Source organism: Apus apus, chromosome 12 (assembly GCF_020740795.1).
Source record: "Apus apus isolate bApuApu2 chromosome 12, bApuApu2.pri.cur, whole genome shotgun sequence".
NCBI lineage: Eukaryota > Metazoa > Chordata > Aves > Apodiformes > Apodidae > Apus > Apus apus.
Genome location: NC_067293.1, coordinates 2,400,269 through 2,415,036, shown reverse-complemented (window position 1 = coordinate 2,415,036; position 14,768 = coordinate 2,400,269). Strand labels below are relative to the sequence as shown.

At 45.2% G+C, this 14,768-nt stretch overlaps 1 protein-coding gene across 10 annotated transcripts in view; it reads left to right on the top strand.

Annotated features, from left to right (window-relative positions):
* Nucleotides 1-14,768, top strand: part of LOC127389472 (integrator complex subunit 6-like) — a 61,935-nt gene that overhangs the window by 15,925 nt on the left and 31,242 nt on the right. For 4 of the 10 annotated variants that reach the window (XR_007890646.1, XR_007890645.1, XM_051629956.1 and 1 more), the window contains exons 1-2: nt 5,681-5,980; nt 6,068-6,145. Coding sequence is in view for 8 of the 10 variants with exons in the window: in XM_051629956.1 (XP_051485916.1) it covers nt 5,870-5,980; nt 6,068-6,145 (189 nt within the window). In the remaining 2 variants the exon portion in view is untranslated. Of the gene's footprint in view, nt 1-5,672; nt 5,981-6,067; nt 6,146-14,768 lie in introns of those variants that run through there. The other 6 variants (XM_051629952.1, XM_051629955.1, XM_051629954.1 and 3 more) reach the window with 3 other exon arrangements.

Below are 14,768 nucleotides of genomic sequence, written 5' to 3'. Positions count from 1 at the left end.
CTGAAGTGACTTGCAGGGCCAAAATCAGACTGGTGAGTGTGTATGGGAGCTGAGGCTCCCTGAGACTCACAGCAGGGTCTGGGCTGCTTTGGATCAGGCCCAAAGAGGCTGTGGAGGGCACAGTCAGGTTAGCTGACCTTTCTCTGTAAGAGAGAACTTCTGTTGCAGGCAAGGCACATATATCCTACAGATCACAGCTGTGTCCAGAAGTGAAACAGCCAAGCGTGGCTTTCCCTTCATGAGGAATCCTGTCAGTTTAGAGCAGCATGCATGAATATTCTTCAGCATAAAATAAATGCTGAGAGGTAACAGATGAAGCAATGCTCACCTCTCAATTGGTGGCATAAATCTCTCTACCTCAGTCTAGGAGAGTGACTTTCCTACCCAACCCCTGCTGGCTCCAGCCTGTTTCAAAATATGTGTTTTCAGGTGTCAGTTCTGGTAGCCATACACTGCACTAGGATCCTTCCTCTCAGAAACCCAGGCAGAAGGATATAGTTTTCCTCAGAAGAGGAAGCCTTTCTACTCTGTCTTTATGTTTTCCTTTGTGGAATGTAAGAAACCCCAAATCCTGCTACTTTGCTTATTCATTTAATTCACATTGTTGCTTTCCACATGGGTAATACTCAGGATTTTTCTTTTTTTCTTTTTTTTTTTTTTTTCTCTAATAATGCTTCTCATCCAAAGATCCCAAGCTGATTTGGCCTGATTCCCAGGTACAGCTTAGCAACACTTAGCTTAAGACCAGCAAAAGGAAGTAACAGGGAATTTCACATCGTTCTTAGCTGCCTGTCCAGTCAAATGCCCCCACAGGTCAGAGCATCCCTGGCCTGTGAGCCCCTGCTTCCCATGGCTGGGACTGCCTGCTGCAAGTCTCTCCGGCCTCACCCAGAAATCACTCTCCTTTCTCCCCCCCCTGCAAAAAAATTCTGCTGTTTCCCAGCATTTATAAGAGAGTGGTGATAAATCCTGATGTGGGGAGAACCTGGTGGGACATACAGGGTCTTGGAGCTGAGGCACCCACCCCGTTATGTGCTGTTATTTGCTGCTTGATCACAAATATGCACTAAACTGAAGCACTTTCAGTTTGACTCTCCCTGCATATGCCCAGGGATGTGCAAGATTAATTTATTTTTATCCACTTCACATTTAGCTTAGCTCATTTTTCCAGTTTGCTAAATATACCAAGAAGGTTTCAGTTTCTTTTTCAGTAGCCAGGATGTTTTTTCAAACTTATTCTGAAAGTAGTTTCTTCTTTGGAAAGACTCTTGGACTTTGAAACCAGCTCTCATCAGGAAAGTCTTGCCTGTCTGGAAATCTGTTCCAGCTTGGTTTGCTGTTCAAAGTGCTGCTTTGTGGATTGATTCTATGGAGACATTTTGTCAGAATTTTGCTTATCTACCATTGTTGCAAAACAATCCACCATCTTAGGCAACCAATCACTTCCTTACCCCCTTTTCATTGGTCTTTAAAGCAAAATGGAAGTGACAGTGCCTGCTGTTAGGTGATCTGGCTTTCACCTTTGGAACACGGGCAGTGTTAGCTGTGCTCACAGGAAAACCTTGCAGAAAGAGGACAGGTCCCCTCTGCCATGCACAGCAGAGGGTTACCCATGTGTTGAGGGGAAAACATCCTGCTGGCTGGACTCTGCCCCTTTGCTAATAGGCTGCTTTTTCTGAAGTGCATGGAAGACAGATGAAAAAGGCAGTTGCCCTGAATTATTTTCCTGAGCATAGAGCTTTCTCTTTCGGTGGTTCAATATGACAGTCATAGTGTAGTATTTATGCACAGTCAATAAATAAGGCCAAAAATGTGCTGCAGTCAGACCATGTATCTCTAGTCTATTCTTTATTCTTCTTTCTTCTCTAAACTGAGAGAGGGGAGGTTTAGGTTAGATATTAGGAAGAAATTCTTCACTCTAAGGGTGGTGAGGAACTGGAATGGGTTGCCCAGGGAGGTTGTTGATGCCCCATCCCTGGAGGTTTTTAAGGCCAGGTTGGACAAGGTTTTGTGCAGCCAGGTCTAGTGGTTCCCTGCTCATGGCAGGGGGGCTGGAACTGGATGATCTCTAAGGTCCCTTCCAACCATAATGATTCTAAGATTTATACTTCAGTTGAAAATGGAATTACTGAATTCACTAAAGCCCATGAAAATAAATTAAGGTGCACATCTCCATGGGAGACTTACATCAAGTCTGAGAGCCCACAGGACCTCAGCTCCTGTTACTGTCCTCCAGTCTGCAAACTCAGGCTCCTGAAAGGCAAGTTTGCTTGTCTTGAGTGCAATGCCTGCAGAAAGGAGATGGAGCAAGTGAAAGGGGCAGAAATCTTTAAGGAGCGAATTACAGTTTTGTAGAAGCTTGACATGGAGTTACAAAATAAATACATTAAAAAAGGTGCTGCTGAGCCATATATATGGAAATAGACACTGGAAAATACTGGCTTGCTTTTCTTTCAGAAGGTGCAGTGTGACACACTGGCAGAAACAGCCTAGCCTCTTCTGGTGTCTGGCTTAAGAGCAGCCAACTGCTGATGGGTGAGAATCTTCAGCCCTGATACAACACACGTATCAAGGGACTTGACCTTGGTCAGCTTCTGCCATCTTGACTCTAACCCTCTGTACCCTCACTCTGCCAGAGTTACTGAAGCCATGAAGCAGAGACTTAGCACAATGTCTTACTTTTCATACTGGGATTCAGCTGCACACAAATTCTTTGTGTCAACAGGGGGTTTTATCTTTCTGCAAGGGACAGTGAAGATCCATGGCTGGCAAGAGCTCAACACTTCTGGATTCTTTCTGTGGTACTTAAAATTGCATCCTGTGAGGTACCAAGCCAGTCCCTCAGCTCTGGTAGCAGCTCCTTTTCTGTATGATAGGGATAACACCTCCCAGCTCATGGGATGTCTTAATCACTGTTTTTATAGTGATTTAGCAATGACCATTTCTGCTCTGGCTTATGAAGCCTTTGAAGTCAAGCAGGAAAGTCACCAGGACAGCTGTGTTACATGACCAAGCCAGGGAACCACAGAAGGAGAGGGAGGTTTGAAGGGTTTAGCTGTTGATCCAGATTTTAAGTAGATAACTTCTGACTAAGGTATCAAGCATGCCCTGAATTCAGGTGGCTGGTCAGTGCCCAAGCTGACCTCCTTTGGTGCCTCAAGGAGCAGGGCTGGTGTCTCACAGCTCTTTACTTTGTTCAGGTCAGAGAGCAGCTAGGTGAGAGGGGAAAAAAGGTAATAGATGAAGCAATATAAAGGCATTAAGAAGAAAGGAAGATTGTTAGAGCTAAAATCCTGTTAGAGGTAACAGTTTAGATGTTAAGCTGTGTTAGGATGAGGAACAGAAAAAGAACAACTTAGGAGCACAACAAGGAAAAATACCACTGGTCTGTTTGGTCAGAATTTGCCTGAAATTATTCTTCCAGAATGATGTTCCTCTTTACTGTAGGACAGAATATCTACACTGGAGCTATTTCACAATATTTAATTATAGGAGAGCTTAATCTCCAGTAGCTGTTCTGATGAATTTCCCCATAGAGACAATTTCTTTAACTATTGCAGCTCAAAAAAATGTAGACAAGTGTAATTCCAATTAAAAACCAAGAAAAATCTCAACTTGGTAGATGTCTGCTGCCATGGCTGGCAAACACATGTTGTACAGGGGAGCAGGGAAGGAGCCACTCAGCAGAGCTGCATTCATGCACATCAGCAACCACAGTGTCTTTCGGTTTCAGGAATAAAAAAAAGTCTCATTAAACTAAGTACATGTCTTTCATTGTGCCCAGAAAAATCCTCAACTTCAGCTTTTGTGGTTTCCAGCAGGAACAGGCTCCAAAAAGCCAAAATTCTGAGCAGAGAGAGGAGAGCATGTGAACTTTGCCTGTTGCTGCCTTTGGAAAGGTCAACCTCTGAAATAGGAAAAAAGAGAGTTGTGTCTTGACCTTTAAATAGAATGTTTGGATGTGAGAGAAGTGGCTTTAGGTACCTGGCAGTCTGGAGTGGAAAAAAAAAAATATGGAAAGGGTATGAACTTGTAATGGTTTAGTTTTTCATATAGTCTGACTTAAGGACTCTGCAGGATGTGGGGCCTCTAGGCTGCTAGTCTGAATTGGCTGAGGTCAGCTGGAGGCAAAGTTAGTCTCTGACCTCATCTGGTTGCAGTGACAGAAATGTATAGGTGGCCTGAGCAAGTTCTCTGTGCAGGGACCTCATGGAATTAGCTGGCATCTTTTATCAATGGTGTAGTTTCCATTCAGTCCTTAGCAAATATATTCTGATCCAGGAGCTGTCTTTCCAGACTAACATACAGTGGTACAAAAAATAGACTATCTGAGTTTTTCTCTTTATCTATAGAGATTCAGATCCTACTTTTTTCAGTCTGGCTCCATTCATGTGCACTAATCACTTATGTAAAAATATTTATCTGTTTATCCCTCCTGGCATTTCTGCTATGATCACTGAAATCCAGAAACCTTGATCCCAGCTGCACTCACAGCTAATGGAGAAGGCCTGGCTAACAGAGCGGAGCCTCCAAGGTCTGACAGTATTTGTTTCCAAAATGAGCTGCTTTTCAGCAGTTAATTTAAGCCCTCTTGGTTCACTGAAATAATTTTATGTTATATGAAAAAATATTTGCGGAAACGAAGATTTTTGAGAAGACAAACTTCTTTCTAAAACCAGTGAAGCCTTGCCACTGTCCTCTCCTGGGATGTTGGGCTTGTTTGGGTGACAGAAGGTACGTCCCTGAATCAAGTTAATTTACACCTCTGATTATTTCAATCAAGATGGGTAATTATATCTTTACAAACACTGGTATTTCGTAATGCTTTGCAATGGGGATTTTAGAATTCACCTGGTGTTGTGCAACAGCAGCACTGTCCAAACGCTTCAGGAAAACAAAGTGAAAGCTGAAACCGACTCTGCCTCTCCAAACGCACGGCAGACAAAGCCTGTGGAAAAAGGAAGGTAAAGGCGCTGGAAAATAGCATCAGTTTCTTAATGATGATGTTAAACTAAGGCTCATTTTGGCAGTGCTGCTTTTCTGTGTCTTGGATTCCATCCTGGAAGCAAAGCAGGGAGCGGGAGCAGCGGTGCGAAGGATTCCCTCAGCCTCGCTGCTCCCGCCCCGGGGCTCTGCCTGCACCTCGCAGCTCCACTCCTTCAGCCCCCTTTTTCTTCTTCTTCTTTCCTCCTCCCCCCCCCCCCCCCGCGAGTGGCAGGAAATTCTGGGCAGCCTCCCGTCCTGGGGGCTTTGCCGCGGTGACTGCTGCCATCCCGCCTTCCCGCGGGCCCCGAGGCGCAGGAGGCCCCAGTCTGGCCGCTGCCCTCGGGGGTCGAGACCCGAGCGGAAAACAACCGACGGCAGGCGGGGGGGGGAGGCTGGCGACCTCGGTCTGCGAGGGGAACCTCTGCAGGGCAGCACCGGAGCGGTTCCATCACCGGCTGCCGCGGCGGTTCCGTGACACCCCCCCCCCCCCCCCAACCGGAGCCCCGCGGGGGGGGGGGGCGGGGCAGCCCCTGGGGCGCTGGGCGGGGAACCCCGCGGCGGGGCGGGGTGACAGGTGCGGGGCGCGCGCGCGGAGGGGCCGGCCGGCGCCGCCCCCCCCCCCCCCCCCTCCCCCCTCCGTCATGAATATGCAAACGAGGGCATAATTGTCAGCCAATGGCGAGCGCGCTGGTCACATGGTGCTGGTGGAAGCTGAGGGGAGAGAAGTTGAGTCTCGGCGACCAGCGCAGCTCGGGAAGGAGCCGCAGCGGGCGCAGCCGGGGCCGGGCCGGGAAGGGCGGGCAGGCGGCCGGCCGGGGGAGCCACAGCCGCTCCCTCCCAGCTCCCCGCAGGGTGCCCGGCGGGCCGGGGCTCTGCCTGGACCATGCCGATCCTCCTGTTCCTCATAGACACGTCCGCCTCCATGAACCAGCGGGCATATCTGGGCACCAGCTACCTGGACATCGCCAAGGGCGCCGTGGAGATCTTCATGAAGGTGAGTACGGGGCCGGGAGAGGCCGCTGCCGCCGCCCCGCTCGCCCCCTTCGCCCGCTCACGCCGCTTCTCTCCGCTCTCTCCGCAGCTGCGGGCCCGGGACCCGGCCAGCCGCGGCGACAGGTACATGCTGGTTACCTTCGATGAGCCGCCCTACTGCATCAAGGTAATAACCCCCCCCCCACCCCCGCGGCCGCCCCGGGCCCCCGCGGCAGCCCCGGCCCCGCCGTGGGGCCTCCCTTGGCGCGGCGGGGACGCGGCGCAGCCCCGTCCGGCCCGGCGGCGGCAGCAGCAGCCTGTGAAGATGGCGGACATTTTGCTTTTGTATGGAGGAGAGAGGCTGAGGGCGCTGCTGAGATGGAGGAGGGGGAGGGAGGAGACAGCCGGGAGGGTGATTCACCGCCCCGGCCCGCCGAGGGGGGCGGCCGCCCGCGCCCCGCCCTCCCGGCCGTTGCTCGCCCGCCTCCCGCGAGGCGGTGGCTCCGGCGGGGCCCGCGCCTCAGCCCGCCCGGGGCCCGGCTCCCCCCGCCGCCCCCGCCCCAGAGCGCGGGCTGCGTCCCGGGAGGGCACGAGGTGCCCCCTTCGCGGGACCCCGGCCTGGCAGCGCGGTGCTGGGGGGGCCGAGCGGAGGCACCGGGGCCCGTTCGGCGGCTCCGTGAGGCGAGCGGCGGGGCGGGTGTCGGGGATCCAGCCGCTTCCCCCTGCTGTGCGGCCCGCCCCGGCGTGTGCAAGGGGCTGGGACCTGCGGGTCGGGGAGACACCTCGGTGCGGGGCTGAGGTCTGGAGGTGCGGGCTGCCTCCCTGCCGGCCCCTCCTGCCCCTTTTCTGTCGTTCCTCAAGACTGAGGCAAGTGGGGCCGTGTCATTTATCACGTCGACTGTGCCACGAGGTTGTGGCAAGAGGGGAAAAAAAAACAGGGGCTCTATGACCCTTAATGTGTAGCCTTCAACTTGCTGATGCCGTTGTTTGAGTTAATTTAAAACGTTGAAATAAAGGAGACCACAAAAAGCGTCTATGGGAGCTTTAGATTACTCCTGAATAGTCCCGGTTTTGGACTGTATTTGCAGTGACCAATATAGCCACCTTGGGCCTTAGACCCATGCTATGAAGACCAAAGGGGTTCATGTAAAAATTTGTTACTAGTCATTGCAGAGAAGAAGAGAGAACCCTTTCTAGGTCCCCCAGCTAAAACTTCTCAAAAAAAAGTAAAAATATCTGTGCTTGCTGTAGCTGTCTGTTCACATCTTTGATAATGAGAAGACTTAATTATCAAGAGCTATGAATCTTGGCTCCTTTCATCAGCAGTGTATTTACAGAGCTAAAAAGTTCAGTCTGCTTTCTGAAGTGACACAGGTGATTTAGTCAGTATTTATTGTTTGCTGTTGGACCTTTTGTTTCCTCAGAAGGTGTGGAAGTCATCCTGTTTCTGTGAATTGAAGCTGTCCTTCTGGGGTTACAGAAACTCACCGTTAAAAAAACCTAGGTCTGTCTTGGTCAGGTTTTTTTAAGGCACAATGCACACATCCTTTTTCCCATCCATGTTTGTGGCTGGGTGCAAAACTCAGGTCTCCATTATGCCAGTGTTAACTGTGGATTTCTGATATTTTAAGTCTGAGGAAGAGACATTTCCACCACAGTCACAGCAAGCATTCTAGTGATTTAATTAAAAAATTACTCTTCTGCTGGAGGTCTGTAATGCTACAGATTTTTATCCCATACTCAGATTTGCTGAGGAAGTTCCTTATGTTTAACGAGCATCTGTGTACGTTCTGCTGTAGAAGTGAACATCTGACTGTGCTGCCAGTTTTAGTAAATAGTGATGGAAATAAATGGGAGTGTGTGATACGCATTGTAATATTGAATCACATTGGACATATAGTAAATAGCCAAGGGAAAAAAAGCATTGTGGTTCTTGGAACTTGCTTATGTCTCCTCTTAGGAATTCATTTTTCTACATTTAGTGTACTGATTTTTTAAAATGGGCCTTAATGTTTTTTTCAAAACTAGTAACTTGTGTAGGAACAGGCTGCAGATCCAATAAATGTATGTTTATACTGATTATGATGACAACTCCAGTTCAACTATTATGTACAAACTTAATGGCATAAATTAAGTGTGGTTAGGCTGTTGTCCTCTTAGTTGAGCAGGGAAAGCCTTATAGCAACAACATGATTCTTCCCCTCAAAACCTTTTATTAGTATTTATGATGCCTCTCTGTTGTGTTTTCTGACAACCATAGTTATGCCAGGAAGACTTTCTAGTCTAGGCCGGATTCAGTGTGTCTTGCAAAACGTGTTTGTAAAAGAAACGATAGAGTTTCTTTGCTAATGCTGTTGTAGTTATGTACTTTATCTCCTGATTTAGAAAAGGAGGAAGCAAACTTGTTAATGTGTTTTGCAAGTCTGCCTTCCAAGTATGTGCAGTAGTGGCTGATTTTGGTTAGTCACTGCTTTATCCTCTTGATTTCTTTATTATTTATACTAATTAAATTATATAATCTCACAGTTCTTAAGGTTAGCAGTGGAACAACTGAGGGAAAAAATCTTGTTGTAGGGTTGAGACCACCCAGGAGGTAGAGGTGTTATGGGAACTACAGCTTGGAGCACGAATAACTGAGAGGAGTGCATTGTGCTTGTTTGTTTCAGAATTTGTTTACCTATAGCCTTAAAGTATTTTAAATAAAAACCACTGGTTGACTTTTGATTGACGCAAATATCCCAAATATCACAAGTATCAAGAAAATGTCACACACATGGTGGTTTTGTGCTAAGTGAAAGGATCTTGCTATTGCACAAATGATTTGCTAAAAATCTGTGCAAGTAAGATGATTGTTTTGGAACTGTATAGAGAGCTTGAAATTATTTATGAGGCCTGTGGGCCCTTCCCAGTCGCTCCTGTTTTTAAATGACTGCTTGTAGCTCTCTGTGCCACTTTAAAAAATGGGATTGTTTAGTCACTGAGCTTGCAGCTTGGCTCTGTGAAGAGCTGTGGTGGCATTTGTCTAAAGGAGGCAGGGTGCTGTCCTGGGAAGGTGGGGACAGTGAGATAGGGGTGATAGGAATCTCAGTTCCACTCCCTCAGCCAGTGGCTCTGGAACCTGGTCAGCTGCCTTGCTCCTGTCCTTATGTAATATATAGATGGTGATTTGTGACAGTAATTAGGATGCAGCCATTTACAACTCTTTCTCTGCTTCCAAAATACTCTCGGATGGGAGACAAATGTTCAAGATTTGAAAGGCATGTTATGAAATGTATAAACCTGCAGTTATTTAATTATGTGATTCTGAGTAAGTAAATGGAAAGGTATCTGTAAGTTCTGTTGAATGTTGGGTCAGACTCTCATTTGATGGAGTAGGAGGCAAAAAAAATACTGTGTTATTTCATGGAGTGAGAATGTTCAGCCTAATGTTTGTGCTGTATATAAGAAGCTTTTCCTCCACTATCTTAGATTAAAATTGTAATAGGATGCTGTCAAGTGAGTCTGTCTCAGACTAGTGCCATGTTAGCAGCCTTAAAGTAAGCCAGTCCATTCTGATTTGGGGTATCTGGCATGCTTGGGAAGCTGGTGAGACCTATAGTAAAACTCCTTTGTATCCAGTAGCATGTGGCAGGTGTCTGTTAAAATTAAAATGCTAGTGCTTAAATTAAGGTATCAAAGGAATTTCCTCTCCTGTGTGTGTCTAGTTCTCTTGGGTGAGAAAAATGGGTTTAAGAACAGCCTTGCTGACTGGCACAGTGTTTTATGTTCTCAGCCTTCTAGCCAAGATAAATGTGTTACCTGATCCAATTAATACAGTACCTGATACGTCCTTGTTTTAAAGACTTCCTAGCCATAGGTTGTTAGAACTCAGAGCCTGCTCCATCCCATCAGTGTTTTGCCCTGGTGTTGCAGTACCTCCAGGGTGAGTGTGCCAGTGTCTCCCTGCATCCCTCTCTGCAGAATGTGGCTGGTACCGGGTGTTGGGGGAGGAGGGTGAAACCAGGCCAAGCGTGTGACTGACAGTTCTGCAGAGCACTTTCCCCAGCTCCCAGTTTGCTGTTCAGACATCCATGCTGAGGGTTGATACACCAGGAATGATCTTCTGGGGCTTCATGTATTTGCCCAGTTGCCCTTTTTTTTTTTTTTTTTTTTTGGAAATCACAAACTTTCAGCGTCCTCAACTGCTTTTTTTTCCTATATCAAATACATGTTTCTCTGCACATGCCATGGTGTAAACAGACAGAATTTTAAACCTTTTTTTTTTTTTTTTTTCCTGAAGTAGTGATGCTAAGGTATGAAAGTATGGGGAGAAGGGAAGAGTCTTCTCACCTGCCTCTTTTCCCCAAGCTTTCTCTGCTTTCCAGCGATGCAGAAGAGAGAGGGAGGTTTCAGCAAGATCTATCCAGATTTTCACCCATGGCAGGGGGATTGGAACTAGACAATCTTTAAGGTCCCTTCCAGCCCAAACCCTTCTGTGATTCTCTGTAGATTGAGCTCATACCGAAGTCTCTGCCTAAAAAGTGTTTTTGGAAAGGAAAGCAGGGTTTAGCTCTTTGGGTTCTTATTTTTTTGCATTTTTGATTTTTGTTGAATCTCACATCCTGCAATTTATGTTCTGCTTATGAATTTGTGCTGCAAATGGCTACTTCAGGCCCAGACACACACACAAAAAAAGCAAACTATGGTGGTCATAAGTGAAGTTATTGATTAACTGGGCTGCCCTGTTCCCTTATGACTAATATCTGGCTGCCAGCCTTCAGTGCTTGAGGAGTATTACTTATGATAGGGTCACAGAAGTATGGCTTTTATGTTCTTGTGAGTTTCTGTAGTATGACTTTCAGAAATGATCTGGCCACAAGTCAGAAGACTTGAGAGGACTTTGGTTGTGTTTACTCTGCTGAAAATGAAATGAGATGCATTTTTCTGTTATGTGTTACACTGAATTCAGGCATCAGTTGTCACTGCATTATAAAAATAGGTTCCCTGGATTTGAGTGGAGAAGTATGTACGTAGCTGTCTGAGAATCCTTCATACAATGTATGTGAAGCACTTAGCTGTTGAGAAATGCAAACTGCAACTGCTGGGTAGGATGCCTTCCAGCTCCGTTGCCATTCTCTGTTAGTCTGGACATGTGCCTGTGCTAAAGGGCCCTTTGTCCTGGACTCTGAGCAGCCTCTTCCCTGAAATCTCATCAGGAGTTGAGCTTGGTGACCTTTGATTTTGGTCTTGGATTGGGATACCTTAGAGATGGAATAGGAGTTTGTAGAAGGCTCTTTCAAAGTGGCTATCAAGGTCTACTTACTGTATGTAATTAACTTGTTAGTTTATGGTACTGTAATAGTGCATGAAACCTGGGAATTCATGAAGTCAGACTCAGGGAGACTAACTTTGCTATCTCATTTTTTTAGTGGCACAAATTTTGCCTGCGTTTTTAAATTCTGCTTTCACATAGAAGCTGTGCCGGTGTAGAATGTAACCAATTACCACTGACTCTGCAAAGGGAGGTGGCAAGTGAACAGGCTGTGCTGCAAAACAGAGATGTCAGATCTATTTCTCTGTTTCTGGAAGAAATGAAATCAGAGCTCCTGACCCTGAGCTGCAGGAAGAAGGAGAAACCCAGCTGTGAAACCTGTTGGGTTTGAGGCAGAGATCTTCAGGAAAGCTGCCTGAGGTGCTAGGAGATAATGTGTTTTAACATTTGTCAAGGAGGAAATCCAGAGGAATACCTAGTAAGCTAACCTGTAGAAAATCCACAAAATATTGTTGATTAGGCTTTTACAGGAGTCCTTGAAATTCCAAAACCCATCAGTTTTACATATAAAGGGTCTGGCTTCTGGCAAATGCTGGTACTTGGTGGTCTGACCTGTGCTGTGGAAAAGGATGTATGAACAGCTGGAAATACAGTTGAAGGTTTCCAAGCTGGTAGTGAGGTCTGCAGGCAGAATTGTTTGGTGCAAGGCAGATAGCAGCTGCAGGAGCAGGAGGGAAGCTGATAATGAGAGAGAACACAGAGGCGAATGGCAGAGGCCTACCCTCCTCTCCAGATAGGCTGTAAATAATGTACAAACTTAGTGAACCCACTAGCCAAACATTATTATGTGGTTGGAAGGATAGAAAACTCCAATGCAGAATAGAGTTCTGAAGAACTGGGTGAAATGTAGGTAGGATACGTGGTGTCTGTTCTTGATAACTAATTCAGGGGTTTTATGGTCTGTGTTTGTTTAGCAGAGAGAGCTATTCCTATTTACCACCACACGTTTTGAGTCAGTCACAGCAGTATTTTCATTTCTGAACATTGAACGCTACCATCTTCTGTTGCCTGTGAAGGATTGAGCACACCTTTTCTCCAGTCTTGCAGTACATCTTCCACTGTGCTTGGATTGGGATTTGTCATGGAATTTGTGTCTTTTCAGCAGGCTGGGTTTCAGCATAAATGACTGGCAAGTTACAATCAACATTGCTCTTCCTCTGTTAAACAATGAATTTAAGGAGAGAAACAGGAGTCAGTTAATGGTTTAAGGAGCACTCATGCAAATCCTGATTGTTCAGTTCTTTTTGAGGATAGAACAAAATCCCCTTAATATTGTTGAAGAATCCCCCACCCTGTAGTTTTTACCTATTCCTTTCTGCTCAATTGCCTTACCAGTCTCTGAATGCAGGGTGTATGCTCTGAGTTTATGCATGCAGAAAGATCCTTCTTTTAAATCAAACATCTATTTTGTCGATAATAGTCAGAAAAATAATAGTCTTTAAAGACTATTAAAAGACTTTAAAAGTCTTTAAAGTCTATAAAGGTCATAATCTTATTTTCTTTTAGATAGATTTTTTTTTTAGGCATATATTTTATAATTGGACAAGTAAGGCCAAAGACAATTAAAAGGTTTTTGTTGATGCAAGTGGTAGGTTTGTATTTTATGTACTGTGGGTCATGTCTCTCAAAATGTAAAAAAAATAAAAATCTAGTTTACTAGAAACTTAGGAACTGTCAGTTGGCATCAGCAAACATAAAGTATTGTAGCTCATTTTAGCTGATAAAGGTACTAAATAGGTTCCAGTAGAGAGCACCCTTTAAAAAGCACGTCCCGTTCTCGAGAGGCAGTATATTGGGTAGTGTAAAGCATGTTCAAATGCTCTTAAATTGCATAAGGATGCTGGTCTTCCTGCTGCCTTTCCTGAGTGACTCTTTCCTGTCTGCCTTTGTGAGTTGTAGTGAGCACCCTCTTGCAGGAACTGGTGTGACCAGGAGAAAGCACTATACTGAGAGATTTTGTGCATAGAAATGTACCTTTGCCTTTAAAAAAAAAAAACCAACAAAAAACCCAGTAATAATCAGAGTAATTAATTCTTCTGAAGGAGATAGTATGGTGCATTCTGAACTTGAGACGAGTAAGAATTCAAATTTTGGGGACAAAGAAGGTGCTAAAGTTTTTGAAAGGAGAATATTTTATATGGAATAGCAATTCAGAAGTTAACTTACTTTAGATAGATATGATGGTACAAACTCTGCTTGGCTGTTAGTTTTTATTATTAGTTTTTGAAGTTGGCTAAATACTTGAACTTGAGCTTTCACCTACTACCTGTTTTAATGGGAGAGTCTGTGTTGCTGGGTAAAGTCCTAATGAAATATTTTAACTGATTGTGTTTCTACAGGAATCTGCAAACTAAAAGCTTTTTATTTCATCTGAAGTGTGTTGCTGCTTCACAGTATTGATGAGATGGCAGAGGCCTTGAATGGAAACCAACGTATGTTGATCATAGCCCCTGCAGCAATTTATTTTTTCATCTTTTTATTTGGTTCTTTATTTGATCTTGGACACATTCAAAGATGTAAGCCGTTAAGACTACAGGATGAACTAGACAAAAGTAGATATGTTTGCACTAAGAGGCTTAACTCATCCTCAGAGCAAAGGTCGCTTTTATTTTAAAAATAGAAGCTTAAAATGTGGAATCAAACAGCTGAGTTGGATCTGCCCAGTTGTTTTTTTGTAGTGAGATCTTCTGGAAGAAGGAAGGTGCTTGGTGAAGTTGGTGGTTCCTGCCACATGTAATCTTTATTGCCTGCCTCCTCCCCTTTCGTGCTGTTGGAGTTTCACACATTAAACCTTTGAAAAATACTTTTTTGTTGGTGTTTGTGGGAGAAGGCCTAGGCCTTGTACCTTTGGTGTACACCTTTGGGGTAGCTGAAAATATGTGCAAAATACTTCTCTGACATTTTGGAAATGGGCATTTATTATTTTTAAACTTCGTGCAAGACTAATGAGGTGTTAAATGCTGATTTTCCCACTCTGTATCAATGGAAAAAAGGTAATTAATGTTTCAGACACTTCTGTAATGATCATCCTGGCATAGTTTTTGAAAAAGCTTGCCAGAAAGAACAGTGATTTGCGGTGATGTTGCAGGAATGGTGTTCTGTGCTTATTGTGAACAAGAAAAGACAAACCTTAGTGCTCTCTCCTGCAGTATTTTTACACTTCAGACAGTTGGAATGAAATGGGAAAAAGTAGTTTCTATACCATGAGACTTGTCTTCTGGAGTTCTGTGCCTTTGAAGGGGAGAGCAGTGTGAGTCCAAGGGCCGTGTGAGCAGATTCTGGATGTCTCAGTCTTTAGTGATCCTTTTCTTCTCTATTTTTGAATGCCTGTGTCCCTGATTTTATTTAATAATGTAGGCTACAACAAGTAAATGGAAAGAGCAGTTGCTGCTGTTCTGAATTTTAAATGCAGATTGTTATTTAATTCACTCTTGTAGTTTTTTCTTTCTTATTAAACTTCACACTTGCATTGTGCCACTTAATATGTAATTCTTGTCCT